This window comes from Talaromyces marneffei, chromosome 3 (genome assembly GCF_009556855.1).
Source record: "Talaromyces marneffei chromosome 3, complete sequence".
Taxonomy (NCBI): Eukaryota; Fungi; Ascomycota; class Eurotiomycetes; order Eurotiales; family Trichocomaceae; genus Talaromyces; species Talaromyces marneffei.
In genome coordinates this window covers 431437-451064 of record NC_072350.1, presented here as the reverse complement: position 1 = coordinate 451064, position 19628 = coordinate 431437, and the positions used below count along the sequence as shown (strand labels likewise).

General features: G+C 47.7%; 10 protein-coding genes across 10 annotated transcripts; 5 read left to right on the top strand and 5 right to left on the bottom strand.

Moving 5' to 3' along the window:
* Positions 1-357: 357 nt before the first annotated feature.
* EYB26_003919 (uncharacterized protein) lies at positions 358-2028 on the bottom strand (the record flags this gene model as incomplete). The annotated part of the gene is made up of 3 exons (XM_054263213.1): positions 358-863; positions 919-1882; positions 1957-2028. 3 exons carry the CDS (start codon positions 2026-2028, stop codon positions 358-360), a joined length of 1542 nt encoding a protein of 513 aa, XP_054119188.1.
* Positions 2029-2629: 601 nt separating this feature from the next.
* On the top strand, positions 2630-4992 carry EYB26_003918 (uncharacterized protein; the record flags this gene model as incomplete). The annotated part of the gene is made up of 10 exons (XM_054263212.1): positions 2630-2738; positions 2804-3393; positions 3448-3492; positions 3552-3621; positions 3673-3928; positions 4004-4109; positions 4166-4269; positions 4326-4524; positions 4580-4715; positions 4775-4992. The coding sequence occupies 10 exons, from the start codon at positions 2630-2632 to the stop codon at positions 4990-4992; spliced, it is 1833 nt and encodes a 610-aa protein (XP_054119187.1).
* A 268-nt stretch (positions 4993-5260) lies between these two features.
* EYB26_003917 (uncharacterized protein) lies at positions 5261-6805 on the bottom strand (the record flags this gene model as incomplete). The annotated part of the gene is made up of 5 exons (XM_054263211.1): positions 5261-5953; positions 6017-6252; positions 6308-6402; positions 6473-6560; positions 6622-6805. The coding sequence occupies 5 exons, from the start codon at positions 6803-6805 to the stop codon at positions 5261-5263; spliced, it is 1296 nt and encodes a 431-aa protein (XP_054119186.1).
* A 362-nt stretch (positions 6806-7167) lies between these two features.
* On the top strand, positions 7168-9024 carry EYB26_003916 (uncharacterized protein; the record flags this gene model as incomplete). The annotated part of the gene is made up of 2 exons (XM_054263210.1): positions 7168-8663; positions 8727-9024. The coding sequence occupies 2 exons, from the start codon at positions 7168-7170 to the stop codon at positions 9022-9024; spliced, it is 1794 nt and encodes a 597-aa protein (XP_054119185.1).
* A 536-nt stretch (positions 9025-9560) lies between these two features.
* Positions 9561-10587, bottom strand: EYB26_003915 (uncharacterized protein; the record flags this gene model as incomplete). Its single annotated transcript, XM_054263209.1, has 8 exons — positions 9561-9990; positions 10041-10050; positions 10111-10139; positions 10189-10211; positions 10269-10348; positions 10406-10432; positions 10485-10516; positions 10577-10587. 8 exons carry the CDS (start codon positions 10585-10587, stop codon positions 9561-9563), a joined length of 642 nt encoding a protein of 213 aa, XP_054119184.1.
* A 2455-nt stretch (positions 10588-13042) lies between these two features.
* On the top strand, positions 13043-13780 carry EYB26_003914 (uncharacterized protein; the record flags this gene model as incomplete). Its single annotated transcript, XM_054263208.1, has 4 exons — positions 13043-13250; positions 13319-13464; positions 13530-13695; positions 13752-13780. The coding sequence occupies 4 exons, from the start codon at positions 13043-13045 to the stop codon at positions 13778-13780; spliced, it is 549 nt and encodes a 182-aa protein (XP_054119183.1).
* Positions 13781-13990: 210 nt separating this feature from the next.
* EYB26_003913 (uncharacterized protein) lies at positions 13991-14345 on the bottom strand (the record flags this gene model as incomplete). The annotated part of the gene is made up of 2 exons (XM_054263207.1): positions 13991-14172; positions 14243-14345. 2 exons carry the CDS (start codon positions 14343-14345, stop codon positions 13991-13993), a joined length of 285 nt encoding a protein of 94 aa, XP_054119182.1.
* Positions 14346-14839: 494 nt separating this feature from the next.
* On the top strand, positions 14840-16038 carry EYB26_003912 (uncharacterized protein; the record flags this gene model as incomplete). The annotated part of the gene is made up of 4 exons (XM_054263206.1): positions 14840-14898; positions 14950-14993; positions 15058-15183; positions 15248-16038. 4 exons carry the CDS (start codon positions 14840-14842, stop codon positions 16036-16038), a joined length of 1020 nt encoding a protein of 339 aa, XP_054119181.1.
* Positions 16039-16130: 92 nt separating this feature from the next.
* Positions 16131-18426, bottom strand: EYB26_003911 (uncharacterized protein; the record flags this gene model as incomplete). Its single annotated transcript, XM_054263205.1, has 2 exons — positions 16131-18080; positions 18139-18426. The coding sequence occupies 2 exons, from the start codon at positions 18424-18426 to the stop codon at positions 16131-16133; spliced, it is 2238 nt and encodes a 745-aa protein (XP_054119180.1).
* Positions 18427-18637: 211 nt separating this feature from the next.
* Positions 18638-19498, top strand: EYB26_003910 (uncharacterized protein; the record flags this gene model as incomplete). The annotated part of the gene is made up of 1 exon (XM_054263204.1): positions 18638-19498. The coding sequence occupies one exon, from the start codon at positions 18638-18640 to the stop codon at positions 19496-19498; it is 861 nt and encodes a 286-aa protein (XP_054119179.1).
* Positions 19499-19628: the final 130 nt, after the last annotated feature.

The following is a 19628-nucleotide window of genomic DNA, read 5'->3' as shown; positions in this document are numbered from 1 at the left end:
GACTAACATATCTGATGCATTATCGGAGTGTTACCGCCGAATAACTATTAGATACCATTTTCACTGGCCGAGAGATGCGGCGCATACCACATGGGCAGGGAAGAGGAGTGGAAAGCTTGACTAGTAATTTAGTAAAATTACTAGTCAAGCAGTACGCGCGTCAGCTCGTTTAATCCTTGTCTTACCGACATTGAGGGGAATTGTGAGGTGCCTCTGTGCCATATAATTTGTCTAAGCCGATTACCTTACGAAGCTTGTCGGTCAGTATCAGGCGGCATACGGATGCATACTATGGGAAACAGGTCTCTGCTTATCTATAACTTTAAACACTGACATAAATGACTCAAAAGTGTACGTTTATGTACTTTCATCGACTAAAACAATTGCCCCCGCCCATACTTTGTGTTGTTCATAGTGTTCCGCGTCATCATTTCCAAAGGCAAGGACAGCTGGCTGAATGATAGCGATGATGGAATGTCCATCAAGTCGTGTATCTTCCTCGTCATCAAGACGATGGATTGCATGGGCACTCATTAATTCATGCCCATTAACGAAACAGACATTATGCTGGAGTTTGGGACAGTCCAAAAAGGATCTTTGCGTCCATACTGACAACGACAGCTGTCCCGCAAAGGTGTATATGTCTGCCAATGCTTTCTTTACAGACTGATCATTTCCGCCTGACGTACTAAGTAAATATTTCACTGATCCAGAAAGAAATTGATCTGAGCGTTGCTCTGCCATTCGTGAAAGACCCGCCTCTAACCTCCCGCCGAAGGCGATGTCCGATTTGGAAACCCTGTTAGGTGTCTGTAGAATTCGGAGCATCTGTGCCCGCCAGGTGTGAGCTTCAGTTTCGTCGACTACATTATGTCAGCCATCAACGTCAAAGTGTTCATGATTCCTGGAACTGCTTACTTTCGAGCATAGCCCGGTAAAGACCGAAGAGTTGGGATGAAGCTGGAAATTTGGCTTCCCCAAGCACATCCAGCGTAAAGAAAGGATTCTCAAATATGCCGCCAAAAATATCCTTTGAAAGCATTGCTTGGGCAAACAGGTAAGGTACCTTTTTGGCAACAGCTGGAGCCATCATTTGAATGATTTGATCCCAATTGCCTGAAACACAATAGCCAGACAAGCTTTCTATGACCTCTTGCTTTTGAGCAACTGTCAGATGATCCAAATTCCTGCCACTGACATTTTGAAAAGCGTTTGTTTTGGCCCATTTCTTGATTTTTTCCTCTAGTCTTAGGAAATTGTCGCGGACTTTCCCGTCTTCTGGTGCTGTCCATCCGCCTTTATTCATGGATCGAAACGCGCGTTCTTGAATTTCATCTAGCGTCTCTTGTAAAGAAGCATAAGATATCCTGAGCTGTTTCGATTCCTCACGCTTGGCCTGCAAGTGCTCAGACAATTCTTGGTTTTCCAGTTGGTAACGATTGAGCCTTGTGTTAAACTCACGAACCATATTTTTCTCCTTCTGTTGAGCCTGGTACAGCTGGGAATGTAATCTTGATTGTTCCATGCTCATCCGTTTCAATTGAGCCTGTAACTGTTCTAGTTTTTCTTCTTGCTCATTTTCTATACGCCCAGAAAGACGTGGTTCTTCTACCGTCTGTTTGTCTTTTTTGCTTTCCGCAGAGGTTTTCTGTTGTACGTCTTCCTGATTGTGAGTAGCGGTGTGCTTACGAATTCCATCAGAATGCTGTCTAGTAGTAGCAGCACTTGTTGCAGTTGACGAAAGAGCATCACGCCTTCTACTTATGCTAGCCCTTTGGCTTGCGATGTCCTCATTTGCTTCAGCTATGGGTGGGTTCTGAATCTCTGATGGGTTTCCTCGCGCTTCTCTTGCTGTCTGGCGTTCCGTTCTGTTCTTTGGTAACTTTGTTTGAAGGTCAATTGCAGAGCATAGGAAACAACAATTGATGCTGTCGGCCCAAGGTGTTCCAGACATACCTTATCCTGATGATCTGTTACTTCTCTGTTATCCTCGGCATCATTTTCTCTCGACCTGGCAGAGTTCTGCATTTTGGCCGCAGGTTTAAATATGGTTTCTATAAACTCAAACATTGGGGCAGCAATAGGAATCACCCGTAGAATAATACCTGGGTAGTGTCGAGAGACAACTCAAAGGAGGAGACTGAGGCCACATTACATGGCGACTGAACCTGCCCAAGTGAGCTTATAATAATACTTATGAGAGCGGGGTCTTGGAATAGCAGGTGTGGTTCAATACATCCATGAATAACTATGTAGCGAAATATGTAGGATCGAAGCACCCCTGTTCGCATGAAACCATGAATAGCGCAAGCGCTAAGAATGATACCTGTAATTTCACAACACTGCCTGACTCCGATTAATTTAGACATCCATGACTATCTCACACAGCTTATAAATAGCTCCTGCAATAGATTGTCTACTGCAGTACGTAGTAGCTAGTTTCAACAGGTGCTCATTCCAATGTTTCATTGGCTATCCACGCTTCCAAGGTTGTCTTCATGCCTGGGGCTTCTGCACTTACAGTGCCGTTACTGCCGTCTGATATACATATAATAGCTCAGCCATGGAATTACTTTAGATTCTACTATGATCTCTGTGACTAAATCCCAAGATTGCAACTAGTGCAAATATGACTTCTGGAGGCTTTGGCGGTATTGACTCCAAGTTAAATTCTCTCTCCTTAGTTTCTAGGGACAAAAAAATCATTGTTGCAGTCGATTATGGAACAACATATACTGGTAGAACTTTTCCTCTTTTTCCTTCTTCAGTGGGCCTAGAAATGCTGATTGGAGCCCTTTTCTAGGAGCGGCTTATGTGAATTCCATCAGTGATGCCGATCCATGTGTTATCACGACATGGCCTTCGACAGGAAGAGACACGGATCACGTATTCAAGACACCCTCGACTATCGCTTACCCAGAGGAGAATAGGAAAATAGGGAAGCAGCGTTGGGGGTTCCAGGTCGAACCGGGACTGAAATTCTACTCATGGACCAAATTGCTTCTCGATAAGAACGCTCCATTAACGAAATATGATGACCCAATGCTGGAGCAGGCCACCAAATCAGGAATCTTGCAACTACCTCCAGATAAAGATGCAGTGGATGTCGTCGCCGATTATCTTACCGGCGTATACGAGCACATCATGCTCATACTTGAAAAGGGACTCACTGAGCCTATTTTGAGCGTGTCTCCCATTGAGTTTTGGTTCACGATGCCAGCGATATGGTCCGACCAAGCACAGGCTGCGACCAAAGAAGCAGCACAGAGAGCCGGTTTTGGGCCCAGGCCCGGGAGATTATCAGATGTCATCTACATGATCACTGAGCCAGAGGCGGCTGCCATTGCAGCTCTGACAAGAAGCACAACTGACGTAGTCAGTGTTCCAGTGAAGGTAAGATTTCATAGCTTGATGCACCTAATTGGAGAGCTGATCAGATATACCAAGGCTGGCGATGGAGTTCTGGTGTGCGATTGTGGAGGAGGGACTGTTGTATGTGATCCCCCTGTTCCGTTCGAAGATCAAGTTAGGGCTGGGGCTGACCGTACAAGGATATCACGACATATCTAGTCACAGAAACCAAACCAACACTGGCTTTTGAAGAGCTTTGTACGGGAATTGGTATGTCGCTCTTTAAGTACATGATGAATCTGCTATTAAGTCACAGTGTAGGTGGAAAATGCGGCTCGACTGCACTTGACAGAAATTTTTACAAACTCATGTCCGAACGCTTCGGCCCTGCGTTCGATACTCTACCAGCCAAAAAAAAGGGGCCTGGAAGTGCCTTTATGGGACGGTTTGAAGTCCTCAAGAGGAACTTTGGCATAGAGAGTGAGGATACCACGCACGAACTTGAGCTCTCTATGAGACCTTCACAGGTGGATCCTCAATATTACGACGAGGACGAGGGGGCAGTTATTATATCTTAGTATGCGGAAATGCACCCTTCAAGATTATTGACTAAAAAGGTATCAAAGGTGCTAGTACTAACTTAGGATCCTAGCCAAGATCTCCGCGATATCTTCGATCCAGTTGTGGATCAGATCATAGACCTGATTAGAATACAGATGGAAGATGCAAGCAAAGATATGGAAGCCGGCATAATCAATGTAAGTTAGACATATCACTCGCTTACACATTTGTGCGCTGATAACTTTTCCAAAAGAGAATCATCCTTGTTGGTGGCTTCGGAGATTCGGAATATCTACGACAAAAGGTCAAGAAAATATTTGGCTCTGAGAAGATGATTATCACTGTACCAAGCAATCCGTCAGTCTACAGTCATACTTTTTATACATTCAATGGCCTACTAATAGTGTATTTAGGCAGAGCGCTATTGTCCAAGGAGCCGCACTTCGTGGTTTGCAAGGCATTCGGGCTACAGCAAGAAAATGTCGCCGAAATTACGGTTTCAGTTGGAATATTGAATTCCGAACAGGAATTGATGATGACAAACATGCTTACTGGGATAAATTTGCGAACAGGAAATTGGTGTCAGGAATTTTAAAATGGATGATCAAAAAGGTACAATATATTCTGATTTCGAAGGAGCACACATCTCTAACCTGCTCTGTACCAGGGAGAGAAATATCAAGAAGACGACTCCGTGGTTGTAGATGTCTGCCGGAACCACTGGCCCTCAGGCTCGCTTTTATATTATACAAGCCTGTATACCTCCGATTTGATTGAGGCTCCAGAGCGACTTGAGAATCCTAGTAAGACATTACCTCCTAGTGCCTTCGGCCCTTCACCTTCGGGGACTAACAGACCCTAGACGTTCAATATATTGGCAGCATAGAGAATGATTTCTCTGGCGTTGACCTCACTCAATTTCCAAGCAAGATCATCGACGGACAATTGGTATATTCTCTGGAATATACCATTAAAGTGATATTTGGTGCTCAAGAAGGAATTTTGAAGTTTGAGTCTACTTCAAATGGAAAAGTTATTGGGAAAAGCACTATCACTTTTGCCAAAGCAAGCCATTATTAGCGGATTATCACTATATAGTTATGTGTCTTTCATTTTTACAGAGTTTGATGAAACTGTTGGATCCTTACAGAGCATTTGCATTTGTTTCACAAGTTTTCATTTTCTATAATCCATACATGAGTCACGTATATCATCACTCTCCTGTAGCGGATTGGTCAAGCCTAATATTCAGTCCTACAAGTATTGCTTTGTATATTGCCAGACTGTTGAATTCAATCCCAATCTTTCATACTAAATATGTGCTCTATGGATAACAGAATCTCCCAACTTAAGCATACTCCTTATTAAACGCCCGTCCAATAACCATCCTCCTAATCTCACTCGTCCCAGCCCCAATCTCATACAACTTGGCATCCCTCAACAACCTCCCCGCCGGAATCTCATTAATATACCCATTCCCGCCCATAAGCTGAATAGCGTCTAGCGCACACTCCGTCGCGCGTTCTGCCGCATACAAGATTGCGCCTGCACAATCCTGTGTTCTGATCAACGTGCCGGATGGTGCGGCGCTAGACTCGTCGATGGACTTTGCGGTTGCATAGGTGTAGGCGCGCGAGGCGGCGAGTTTGGTGTACATGTCCGCTAGTTTTCCTTGAATTAATTGGTTGTGTGCAATAGGGGTGTTGAATTGTTTCCTGGTGTGGGTGTATGGTAGAACGAGGTCGAGGGCTGATTGCATAATTCCAAGTGGGCCGGCGCTCAAAACGAGACGCTCCAAGTCCAGTCCTTCCATGAGCACTTTGACGCCACGGTTGAGTTCGCCTAGCAAATTCTCTTTGGGAATGAAGACATCCTCAAAGACGAGCTCGCCAGTATTCGAGCCACGCATACCGAGCTTGTCGAGCTTGCGTGCACATGAGAATCCCTTGAATGTCTTTTCCACGATGAATGCGGAGATACCCTTGGAGGCCTTCTCGGGTTCGGTTTTGGCGTAGACTACGATGTAATCTGCATCTGGGCCCTGTAACGCATCTCAATATTAGTCATGCCTCATTCTGTTCAGTTTGACCTAAGGAAGACAAACATTTGTAATCCACATCTTTGTCCCATTGAGTAGCCATCCTCCATCCACAGCTTTGGCGGTGGTCTTCATGCTAACAACATCTGATCCAGCGGAATGCTCCGACATGGCTAGAGCGCCGACTTTGTCTCCGGAGATGAGTCCAGGAAGGTATTTTGCTTTTTGTTCGGCGTTGGCGTTTAGTGATAGTTGATTGACGCATAGTTGTGAATGTGCCGCGTAGGAGAGGCCAATACTTCCTGTAAACAGCTATTCTCAGTATATATTAATGAATTGGATGGCAAGCCTTCGTACCTGAAGCTCTGCTAATTTCCTCCAGGACCGTGCAATGCGCTTGATAACCCATAGCCAGACCGCCATATTCCTCGTCTGCCGTGACGCCGAGGAAGCTACCAGATCCCAGTTCTTAGTATTGCACACGGGTTTAACCCATGGATATCAGGTAATAGTAAAACATACCCAGCTTCTCCAAACTTCTTCCACATCTCAGCCGGGAATTCATTCTGTTGATCGGTCCGCGCCGCAACCTCTTCTGGTATCTCGCGACCTAATCACGCGTAGTCAGCTCGGCTAATTCATCCGTTAGAGAATAGAAAAAAAAAACCAACGCGAAAAATCTTGTACACTCTCCCGTAACTGTATCAAATCATCATCTGTCGGCGGTACAAAGCCTTTCGGATGCTTTGTTGAATGTTGTCGACTCCATGCGGGGCCCCGCAAGGGACGAGCTCCGGAGGCCACGACCGGTCTGGATGGGCGTAGGAGTAGACGAGAAAGGTGTTTTGAAGACATTTTGATATACAAGAGACTATCTTCCGAAAGGTCGACGAGATAGACGGAGCGGTTTGGTTTTGAAACGAGCGATGATGATGATGATAGATGGTGTTACATTGATTGCAGGAAGTGGCCGAGCGGTTAGACACGGCAATTATCGCTCAGCGTCGCTCTCCGCCGGATAGCTGCACCTAAACCGCCTGATTTGTGATGATCCTCCACATACCTCTCATCAGATCTCACGCTTTCTCATTTGAACTTGTCAAACCGCTTACACTTTGATTACTACTACAGATACTCCCAAATAAGAGACATTTATTCGTCGTCAACCCTGACCAGTCCTGTTATCGTCCTCGGGCAGTGGAGGAGTCGTCCCCGCGATGCTCAGTTCCCGCGCTCTTCTCCGCAATCCAGTGGAGAAAGCGTTCATCCCCAGACTTCGAGCCGGACGACATCTTTCCACAATCGCAGGACAGCGAAGAGTGATACCATTGAGAAAAAATGTCTTTAACAACAATGCCGCGGCCGTACGGAGCTCCTCAAGACCAGTCTCGAATTATACGTTCCCACACCATGCAAACGCCATCTCCGTCTTGCCTACTACCGTCGATCCTGAGTCGGCGGACTACAAAGAGAATGCAGCACAAATGAACGAGCTGTTGGAGCATATGACACAGTTACATGACAGGATAGCACAAGGTGGTAATCAAAAAGCGCGAGAAAAGCATATAGCTCGGGGGAAGATGCTGCCCCGAGACCGGGTTACATCTCTCATTGACCCTGGAACATCCTTCTTGGAGCTATCACCCCTCGCTGGCTATGAAGTATATCCCGGCGAAGATGTCCCCGGTGGAGGAATAATTACAGGCATCGGTACAGTTGAAGGGGTTACATGCATGATTGTCGCAAACGACAGCACCGTCAAGGGCGGAACATACTACCCCATCACAGTCAAGAAGCATCTTCGCGCACAAGCGATCGCACAAGAAAACAAACTCCCCTGTATCTACCTTGTTGATTCAGGCGGTGCCAATCTTCCTCATCAAGCCGATGTCTTCCCTGATAAAGACCACTTCGGTCGCATTTTCTTCAACCAAGCTCGCATGAGCTCACTGGGGATACCACAGATCGCAGTGGTGATGGGACCATGTACCGCCGGAGGAGCCTACGTGCCCGCCATGAGTGACGAGACCATCATCGTCGAGAACCAAGGGACCATCTTCCTCGCCGGACCTCCTTTAGTCAAAGCAGCAACTGGCGAAGTCGTCTCAGCCGAGGATCTAGGTGGTGGCCATCTACACAGCACTATCTCGGGAGTAACAGATTACCTCGCCGTCGACGATGCGCACGCTCTCATCCTCGCCCGCCGCTCAATCAGCAACCTGAACTATCCCACAACCAACATCCACTTGCCCGGTCTATCAAAAGATACAGATATCAAAGAACCCCTCTACGACTCCGAAGAGTTGAATGGTATCGTCGGCACAAACCTCCGCCGACGAATCCCCGTCCACGAGGTCATTGCGCGTATCGTCGACGGCAGCGAATTCGCCGAATTCAAGCGAGACTACGGCAGTACACTCGTCACTGGCTTTGCGCGCATATACGGAACTCAAGTCGGCATCGTAGCCAACAACGGAATCTTATTCTCCGAATCGTCCCTCAAGGGGGCTCATTTCATTGAACTGTGTGCCCAACGTCGTATCCCACTTGTCTTTTTACAGAACATCTCGGGTTTCATGGTCGGGGCCGACGCGGAGAAAGGCGGAATCGCGAAGAATGGCGCAAAGCTTGTGACGGCCGTTGCATGTGCTGATGTACCCAAATTCACGGTTGTGTTTGGCTCGAGTGCCGGTGCTGGGAATTACGGCATGTGGTACGTTCTCTCCTCTCCTCCTTTTCTTCCCCGAAACCCCCAAAACTAATAGAGGTATTGTAGTGGCCGCGCCTACTCCCCGCGACTAATGTTCATGTGGCCCAACTCCAAAATTGGCGTCATGGGCTCCGAACAACTCTCCTCAGTGATGGAAGCCGTCGGCCGCGCGGCGGACCCCGAACTCAAATCCAGAATTGATCGTGAATCAACGGCGATTTTCTCCTCGGCGCGGTTGTGGGATGATGGCGTTATACCGCCCGCGCAGACACGAAGGTATCTTGGGATGGGATTGATGGCTGCTATGGGTGGGAAGAATAGGGTTGAAGAGACTGAGACGAGGTTTGGTGTTTTTAGAATGTAGTTAACACCCTTTCCTGCCTCCCTACACACCCTGTTCTCAATGTAATTTGTTATCTATATTTGAATGAATGTGAAGCAATGAAGAATAAGAAACTTGAATTGGTCTTGTTCAATCAAGAGACCAGTAAGTAATGTCTATAATCATACCTATACAAAAGAATTTGAAAGTGTTTTCCCAATTTCCTTCCCTTCCCTTCCTTCCTTTCCTTTCCTTCGGGTTTCTTCCCTGTGTAAAAAGAATTGTATCCAGTACTTTTTTGTTTCTCAGTCCCCGTGTATGTATGTAAGTAGAATAAGTATATATAGGAACATATGTTTTTGTCTTTTGTTGTTGGTATCGGACATCAAGGTGTAAGAGTTCCAGCTCGCGTTCATCATGAAAGATATGTGTATGAGGTAGTAGATCGGTGAGTGTGTATGTATGTGTATGTCATGAATGGCAAGATGGTCGTTCGTATTGAAGAAGTATATTGGGTCGTGTTGCGTCGTTGATCATGATGAGATTGAGTTGTAGGAGAAGGATGAAAGGAGGGGTCGCTAAATAATCACACACTGCCCTCGTCGTCGAGACTTCCGCTCTCCCCGTTTCTTCGGCGTACTACTGGCGGTGATCTCGCGTTTCTTCGTCTGCAACTCCAACGACCTCAACTGCGAAGCCTGCAAATCCTTTCTAATAATCTGCCGACACAAATCGATAAAGACCTCATTCACATTTGCGCGACGACGGGCCGAAGTCTCGTAATATGGCGCATTGCCCCATGATTGTGACAAGGCAAAAGCGCGTGCTCGTGAAACAGCGCGGTCTTCTTCGAGATCGGATTTATTGCCGACTATGACGATGGGGACTTTGTCGTCGTCTTTGATGCGGATTATTTGTTCGCGGATTTCGGAGAGTTCGTGTAGGGAGGACATGCTGGTAATGGAGAAGACGAGGAGGAAGCCTTGTCCTTGTTTCATGTATAGTTCCCTTTGAGTTCGTTAGATGTGTTCTATTTTTGGTAGAAGCCGTGGAATTACCTCATGGCAGCTATTATGGTTGTTAGCCTGAGTCTCTATCTCCAGATCGAAAGAGGGGTGAGTAGCTTACTGAATTGTTCTGTGCCAGCAGTATCAAGACTATTTCCATCAGTATCGGCATTTGTATCCAGCGCGGTGTCACACGTACATTTCTAAAATACATTGTCGACCCTGAAAAATATGTACGAATTAGCCATGCGCGCTTGTACCGCCAGGAGTATCACTCACATCGACCTCTATTTGTTTCCGATATGAATCCTCAATCGTCGGGTCATAGCTCTCAATCCAAACATTTTGTACAAATTGGGCTGTGAGACGTTAGTATCAAATTGCTGCGAAGGCAGGACTGATGTGCGTGTGTGTACCTGTCAGACAGCTCTTCCCAACACCACCTGTGGCCGGTTAGAGAGGTATCCTTTTTCTGTTTTGACAAGACAGACATACCAGCTCCCAAAACAACAATATGGTATTCCCGTCTAATCACGTTAGTTGAACCACGGCCGATATCGCAATCGCACTATCTAAGGGCTCCTTACCGAGGCTGCATTTGAATAACCACAACTCAGATGCAGAAGACTTCAGAAGTTAAACCGCGCAATCGGGAGAAGATGGATCGCAAAGAAACACAGAAAGTTGACTAGATAAACGGCACGGCGCAGTTCGATCGTCCTCGTATCGATTCGGTTCGTTCCAGGCTGTCGGTGGCCGTTCTCTGCGGCGCAAGCACGACGAGGATATTGATGCAATCGGTAGACGGCGTTGTATTTTCGCTGGGTAACTCGAGTTGAAGGAGGTATGTCTCTAAAGAAGGGTCGATGCAGGACGCAACCGTTTGTGTGCAAGTGTGGAAGTTCGACCTTCGGAGGTTTTTTTCTCGTCGCCGGAGCTAGTAGGAGCTAATCAAGCAGCGATTGACAAACGGGCAACGATTGATCGCGGAAAATATAGAATCAATTGCAAGGGTCAACGGCAAAATAACTCAATTGACGCGTTGTTCATGAATAAATTGCTCGAGCTGAATCAGGAGTCGAGGGAGTGTAGTCAAGGATAGGTGCGGCCGGTGACGTCGATCGCGGTCGATTCAGGGACAGAAAGTGACAATCGACAAGAGCCGGAGAAGGCGGTGTCGAATATTTTCTTTTTCCTGTCTTTAGGTTTCCTGATGACGACTGGAGAAAGCAGAGCGAAGGCGCAGTCAGTCGATGTAGTCTAACTAAGGTTTGACAGTTCAAAGGAGATGTGTACGGCGGTGAGCGAGAGACTTTTTTCCCCTTGTTTGGTTGCGATCTATGCTCAGAGGCGGAACCCGGAACAGAGATTGCTTTCCAATGTTTCGTTTCAATTCGGAATTAATTGAGAAAAATTAAAGGCCAAACTCTAATTAGATATCAAAGAGCAGAATTTGCAACCCAAGGGACGCTTTTAAATCAAATTTGCGCCAGTCTGTTAGACATGGACGGTCTTTTCTTTTTCCTGTCGGTACGGATACTATTTTCCGTTCGCAATCCGCGTCTGCGTTAAATGTTAAATGAGTTATCGGGCTGTACCTAGGTACGTACTGAAGAGAGCGTGTTTAGAACGGAATGAAGGGATATCGAATGGCAGAGTTACGAGGCCAACCAAGGTCCAACAACAGACGGATCGATTACAAACAATTGAGACATGGATGCAAAGGTTCTGAAAAGGCGGCGCAAAAGCAATGTATATCACGACATTACGATGTACAGTTACATAACCCACATACGAAACGGAGACGCGAGTCCAGGGACAGGGACCACGGTTGTAAAACAGACTGCCAGTCGGGTTGTTAGGAGCGAAGCTGTGTTGATACGCTAGACAAACGCGTCTTACGCGAAATGGCTAGACTTGCGCCTGGGGAATGGATTCCATCCTCCGTTTGCCCGCACCGGTCCAGACCAGACGTCTACTACGTAGTATACTGTACTTGTACGTACTGGATGAATCATGAGTGTGCAGAGGACTCATGTAGACAAGATATCTGCCGACTGCACCTAACCAACAGCCAGCACGTATCGCGATAGGATTCGCATATCCTTGTGCTCTCGCGTCGACACACCAATGGGCGACGTGGTGGCTGCCAGCACAGTGCGTGATAAAGCAAGCCATTTTGAAGAAGAAGAGATTGTGATAGCTTCTACAGGAAACTAGAGGCAAAGGGGCAGTTGGTTCTCCCAGTGGTTGAAACCATCCAATACCACGCGTGGCCAGTGGGAACTGAGTGGGTGCGATTGGCTGAGGGCGAAATGATGTTAGGACAGGCTATACTAGTTATATAGTTAGTTCTCCATCGTAAGTACGAAGCAGCGATAAGAATGACTGTAGACGTGCAGTTCGAGTGTTAGTTCATTAACTAACTAGTTAGTTCGTTGATTGATCTGGGTAAATAATCTGATATGAACTCCGTACTTCCATCGGGAAGAAAGAACCACTTTCAGACTAGTTAACTAGTATAACGCTTCCTTACTACGACTGACAACAACCCATCGTGACACAAAGCGAGAAACTGTACACATCGCTCAAGAATAGACTCACCAGCAGCAGCCCGATCGCGTCAGGCATCCCACAAGATACAGGGCTTCCAATAGCCGATTACACGTATTGCATTGAACTAGCTGTCCATGCTCATTATAAATGTGGCTGGAATTGCATATTGATATCCAGGATTGAGTTTCCATCTGGCTCTACCCCCAATTTTCTCGAATGGGGCAACAGTCACGCCGTTGTCGGCAATTGGCCCATCTTCATGATATACTTACGTAGTAAGTGCCGTAATAAGTTAGAGAGCCGAGTACCGTCGGCGACCTGTAAACAGAAATGACGAAATGCGGCAGGCAGTGTGAATGCGCATAACTAACTCCACCAGACCCCAACGAACTCCGCACTCGCATCAACACAACACAGCCGCCACAATAACAACGACGACAACAACACCACCCCACGGAGTACATAGCACACACACCATCAACCTTGGATCTAGCAAAATGCTCGCCGCCCGCCGCTTCACAGCCGCCGTGCCTCGCACTCTCGGCGCCCAATCCCCCCTCTTCCACTCGACTCGTCCAGCCTTTGTCAAAGTCGGCGATGCCATCCCCAACGTCGACCTCGTCGAAGACTCGCCCGGCAACAAGGTCAATCTCTCCAAGGAATTGACTGGCAATGGCGTCATTATCGGTGTTCCGGCTGCTTTCAGTACGTCTGCCCTTCAGATTTCTATCGCAATGGAATGACAATTGACAATGCCGAAACACATCAAATAGGCCCCGCTTGCTCCAGCACGCATGTCCCCGGCTACATCAACCACCCCGCCCTCAAGAACGCCGGAAAAGTCTTCGTCGTATCCGTCAACGATCCCTTTGTCATGAAGGCATGGGGCGCAGCTCTTGATCCTTCCGGCAAGAGTGGTGTACGTCTATCTACCCGAGAAATCCAGAAAACCATACGTTGTGTACTGACAGATGCCAATAAAAGGTTCGCTTTTTGGCCGATCCCGCCGGCTCATTCACGGATGCATTGGAACTCGGATTCGACAGTGCCGCCATCTTCGGAAACCAGCGAAGCAAGCGTTATGCCTTGGTGATTGAGGACGGCAAGGTTAAGGAAGCTCACGTTGAGCCAGACAATACTGGGGTTAATGGTTTGTCTCTCCATTCGTAGCCGTTGAGGGTATCTCCTAAACTTACGAATTGATAGTGTCCGCCGCCGAAAAGGTTCTTGCTTAAATGTCTCATACGAGCCATTCGATGCAATCTACAGAACAATGTACATTGTTGCCTACCTGTGAGAGGTGTATGAAATACTGAATACTCAAAATGAAGATAAAAGTTTATGTATCAATGTCATGCAAACAGATAAAGTACAGCAAAACGTAACCTAGACAAACAGCCCGGCTGTTCACCACCTATGTATCAATTATTTTTCAAGACCGACAATTAAGCCCGCTCATCCTGCAACTTCTGCCATTGCTCCGGGGTATAACACTTGGGCGTCCACGCATGAATCGCAGCAATCTCGTCCTTGAGCACCGAGTTGACCAGTCGATGACGCGCGAGCATGGTTTTCTTATCGAATTGGGGGGATACGATGATCGCTTGGAAGGCCTGACCACATCCGCCTATATATCGTAGATAATTAGCTTAGCAGAAAGTCAAGTAGAGGTTGTGCCGACGGGAAGATAGGCGTACCGGACATGTCCTCAATCTCCACGAACTGCGCTTCCAATTGTGTTGATAGCTTGTCTTTCAGGCCATCAGCTGTAACACCGGATGTACTTGCTGAATCGGCCATGGCTGGGTTTGCAACTGCGAAGGATCTGGAAGATAGACTCAAGAAAGGTGATACTGTTCTGGTTGCGCGTGTGATGGGACTGCTGATAAACGATGGCCTGTTGGTTGAACGGACGAGGGAGCGATAGCCTCTGCTCAGGATCGCGCGGCGGACGAACATGAGAAAACGTTGAACGTGGTGGTGTTGGAGAGGAAGGAGGGAGAGTGGTGATGATGTATTAATAATTATATGGATGAGGACGGATTGAATTTCTTTTCCGCTGATGATGCCGGAGTTAGTTCTTGCCGCAGCTAACCCCACACTTTACCGCAGCTCTCTCTACTGGTAGTTACATACCTAAATTATTCTTCACGGCTACATTCTACTATCAGAGTACACAGTTTCGGAATCAATTGAATTAGCTATTGACTTGTCCCTCGTTGATTCCCGATCTATTGATGCACTCCATACGCACAGCCCTGTCCAATTCAGTCCGATCTCGCTTGTACACGACCATGCCTCAGACAACAATCTCGCCTTTCTCACAGGCCGTTGTCAATGCCATGCGAAAGCTGTATGTTTCCTACAAACAGCCCCGTATAATGCCCATTTTAACTCGTTGAAGCTATCCAGAGTCCCTGGCAGACAAAAGCTTTGACAACACAGGCCGTAAGAACCCAACAACCCTTTTCGCGGAGCTATACTAACAAAGACCAAAAAAAAAAAAAAACAGTCCTCCTCGAATCCCCCTACAACTCCAACTCCCAACTTAAAAACACAGTCCTCCTCACAACCGACCTCACCAAAGCCGTCGCCGACGAAGCCATTGCCCGCCGAGACTCGATTATCGTTACATACCGTGAGTTCCCACCCCCCAATTCACCCGTCAGGAAGGATAGTATGCTCACAAGACCTTCATGAAGACCCCATAATTTTCCGCGGCCTCAAATCGCTCACCCTGCAAGATCCGCAACAAAAATCCCTCCTCCGTCTCGCCCAGGAAGGTATCAGCGTGTATTCTCCGCATACAGCCGTTGACGCCGTCCCGGGCGGAATGGCGGATTGGCTTTGTGATATTGTCAGCGGGAAATTCGTCAACTCCTCCTCTACCTCCTCGGCAACCACCACAGGAAAGACTGAGGTGGGAGAGTATTCAGATGTGATATACCCACAACCAGGCAACAACACAACAACTCCATCCGTTGACGCACATACCCGCGAACCGGTCCACCCTTCCCCAGCCCCTGTACCGACTGGCTTCGAAGGTGCAGGCGCTGGACGGACGTTAACATTCGCAACACCGCAACCTCTGGCAACGATAATCGAGCGTATCGGCGCCGCGGCTGGGAACCCCGGGTCAATCTCCGTCGCCATTCCACAGGATCAATCTATATCATCCATAAGCATACGCACTGTAGGCGTATGTCCCGGTTCGGGCGGCGGTGTGCTCATGAAGGGCGGCCAACTACCTGATCTACTGTTCACGGGGGAACTAAGTCATCACGAAGCTCTGGCGGCGATTGAGCGGGGGTCGTCGGTCGTGACTCTTTTCCATTCGAATAGTGAGCGCGGCTATTTGTGGGATGTTATGAGGCAGAAGTTGGAGGCTGCGCTTGTGCAGGAGTTGGGCGCTGCTGCGACTGAACAAACAGGGGGGTTGGTGGCGGTTAGTATCGCGGATCGCGATCCGTTTGGGGTCGTTGTACGAAAGTAGATAGAATATCCTTCTATTTTTCTATCCATCTATCTATATATGTGTGTATATGTGTACGTAAAAAAAATCGATGTATGGTGGAAGAGACCAGATCAACTCAAGAGAACACGAATCTCGCCCACGGTCCTAGGGAACAACGCCCGTAGACTATACTTCCCCTCACTCTCATCACCGCCCCCGAATTGATGCCCTCTAACAGATACAGAGACGATATTACTCTCCATCTCAATCCGCGACATGTCAATCTTCGTGCCCCTCGCCTCATCGGCGCCTATAATCATACCCTCTACAAACTCAAAGTCGCGACAGAATTCCTCAATCGCTTCTTCCGTTACGCTCTTGACAAGCGCCGAGCTGCGGATTTGTTTCAGATTGTCAGTTGCGTCCATTAGTGCCGACGGCAAAAAGTCGTCGAGTTGTTGGCTTATCGTTGATAAAGCCGAGGGTTGGAAGGCGGGGAGGTCGGCGATTTCGGCGATATTGAGGTTTGGATTGTGTGCGTTGGAGGATTCGGCTTGGTATTTGTTTGTGGAGGTTGATGGTGGAGAGAAGGATTCTAATGCGGTTAGGAGTTGTTGGAGGCCGGATGTTTCGAGGAGGTATTGTCGTTGTATGTCTAGCAATTCGATGCGGAGATTGGACAAGACATTGGAAATTGGAGCTAGATGAGTCGCTGATGCGAATTTATACGGCGATATGGCTCCCCGGACAGCGAGCAGGATATTGGTCTTGTAGATGGTCGACGCTTTATGATCGCTAACCTCCTGTGCGGAGTTCTTTGAGATATCGAGGAACGGATCAAGCGCAACTCGAAGCACAGGAGTGAATCCGTTTTCTTCCGAATCTTCTATATCGCTTGCTGCGCCCACTGAGGCGTTGTACTCTTTCATCAACGATGTTAGGAGCTCCAACTGATCGGCGAGGAATTGAGGTGCCGAGAGATCATCCGGTGGTGACGATGAGTGAGAGTCTGCAGAATGCATGTGTAGCTGGTCTTTCATCAATCCCTCGAAATGTTTGAATGTGAATTCGACAAGACCGGCAATCACTTCTACAAGATTTGACTCCGGACCAACCAGCTTTGAGAATGTGAGTTTATAGAACGCTAGCAAGTTGACTACACGGTAGGTAGTCACCGCATCATCATGGCCTTGAATCACTAGCTCGACTCGCTGGCGCAAGGACCGCGACACGCCAGTAAGATCACGATTAACCAAATCATTCAGCGCTTTCTGCCCATCAAATACGGCCGCTTCTTCTCCTTCACCGTCCACCCGGGACCATGGCTCGCTGCTAATACCAGCCTGGAATCCTCGCGCAAGCTCTTCTCCGTCATATACAAACAACGCTTCAAGGGCTTCTCGTTCCGAAACTGCCGCGGAATGCACCCAAGCCAACATATCCCCCACGTATCGTAAAGGATCATGCGCCGAGAACTCAATTGGCTTGACATTTCGCTCCCCAACAGACCCAGAGGCAGCATCAGTCAGCGCGTAATGGAATGCATCGGACAAGATATATTCCCTAGCTTCGGCGAAGAAATCCAGACAACTGTGAAACAAACTAGGTCGCTCTGCAAGCACTCTCAGCGCCTGTCTGATTGAGCCGTTGATTTGCGGATCCTCCAGATCCAACGATTTGAACTCCTTTTGAATCCATTTGTATAGTTTCTGGTACGCCATGTTGAGCTGTTTCGAGCTTTGTTCCATGATTTCGAGGCCGAGTCTCTGGTTTTCTCCACCGAGTAGGACCTGGCAGTCATTGTGTACCTGTTTGACGCGGGACAAGACAGTGAAGAAATGGCTGTCAACTGGTTCTTCGGATAGCGTGAGTGCGTTGATGTCTTCTTCTGGTACGATGAAGTGTGCCGTGAACGCATCGAGCAGACGTTGTTTTGTCTCTGCATCTTTTTTCTGTTCTAGTAATGATGATGCTTCGTCTAGCACGGGGGCCGTCTCTTGTTTCGCGAGTGTAATGTGTTTTCGCATTTCGGCACATGTCTGCTGAAGATTTGAGATCACCGTGCCGATCCGATTCAGTTGCTTCAACGTGAGTTAGCATGAGTACGTCTAGATTCGGAAAAAGACAAGCTGGGTTTACCTCTGCCACCTTCCCAAAATCCGCCACAATTTCCCCATTACAATCCAAAACTTCCTTTTGAATATCCAACCGTAGTTGTCGCCTTTGTTCCGCCGTATTGTTTATCCCCCTCTTGTCGAGTGTCTCCAATGCATCTCGAATGTCCGAGTCGGCGTACGATGCGGAAAGTACACTTGTCAATCTGTTGGAAAGCGCTGTTGAGCGCGGAGCGACATTGGCGCCGCCCGGGGGAGATATTGCATTTGACGCTTCGGCTGGGAGGCTAGAAGCAGCGAAGTAGCTTGTCATTGTGAATGTGCCAGCGATTGGCGTCGATGAGTGTGTTGATGAGACAGTTGGATGTTTGTGCGGAGAAGGAAACAATCAATGTCCCCGCAGTTGCCAGTTGCCGTTCCCCTATTGGTCAACCTTCGGTCTATCAACCACGACTAAATTGTTTATTATTTTTGTAACTCTCAAACTATCTACTCCTCTTCTATAATTTCTCGAATAAAGTACAATGGACTCTCTAGCATCCCCAACCAAAGCTCGACAAGCAGCCATTCAAGCCAAAGACTGGGCCTACGTCAACTCATGGCTCAATCGCAAATACGCCCCTCATCAAGTTCCTGCCTTTGAGCGCAACGAGGATACACTCAGGGCACTCCTCGCAATTGCAGCGGCCAACGACGCAGCGGATGAAGAGGCATCTCTACTTCACCGGGCACGAGAAGAGGTAGTCCGCGCATTGAAAGAGCGCGAAAAAGCCGAGGATCCTCGTAAACGTGATATACTGGAAGATATAGAAGCACGACTAGATGCTCGAGGCGAAGAGAGTTTGAACGATCTGGCGGAAACAGTGGTATTATTGGGAGATACTTCGACCGATGTTACGGAACTAGCGCATGCGTTTATTGAACTTACGCGAGACGAGTTTGAGCTTGCGAATCAGGTTCAGCATGTGCAGGCGTTACAACAATACCTGGATAATGAGATGGCTCTGGTGCAAGAAGAGATTGAAACACTCAAGACGCATCCCGCGTATGAAACTCCGTCTGATTTGACTTCGCAGACGGTGGAGTGGAGTCGTAGCGCAAAACTACTCGGTGCCAAAATCAGCGAGTATCGCGATAAAATCACTTCATTGCAGAGGAGTGTTAGTTTAGAAGGGCCTACAATTGAGACTGTGACAGAGGAAGAACAGAATGTGCTGCGTCTAAAAGAAACGGTAAAACAACTCGAGAGTCGGATCAAAAGTTATCGTGATTTGCCGCCTAATTTGGAAGATGCGAAGAATGAGTACAAGCGGTTGGAGAAAGAGCTGGGTCGACTGACACGAGAACGAGATGAACTATTCGAACATGCGATTACACGAAAATAGCAGTTTGTTTCCTGTATGGGATACTATCTTTTACGAATTTACAGGAGAAAGAGTTCTTTATAAAAGGGTATTTTTGGTCTTGAAATTGCTAGCCGTCGCAATTGGTATCGTTTTATAATACACCATAACG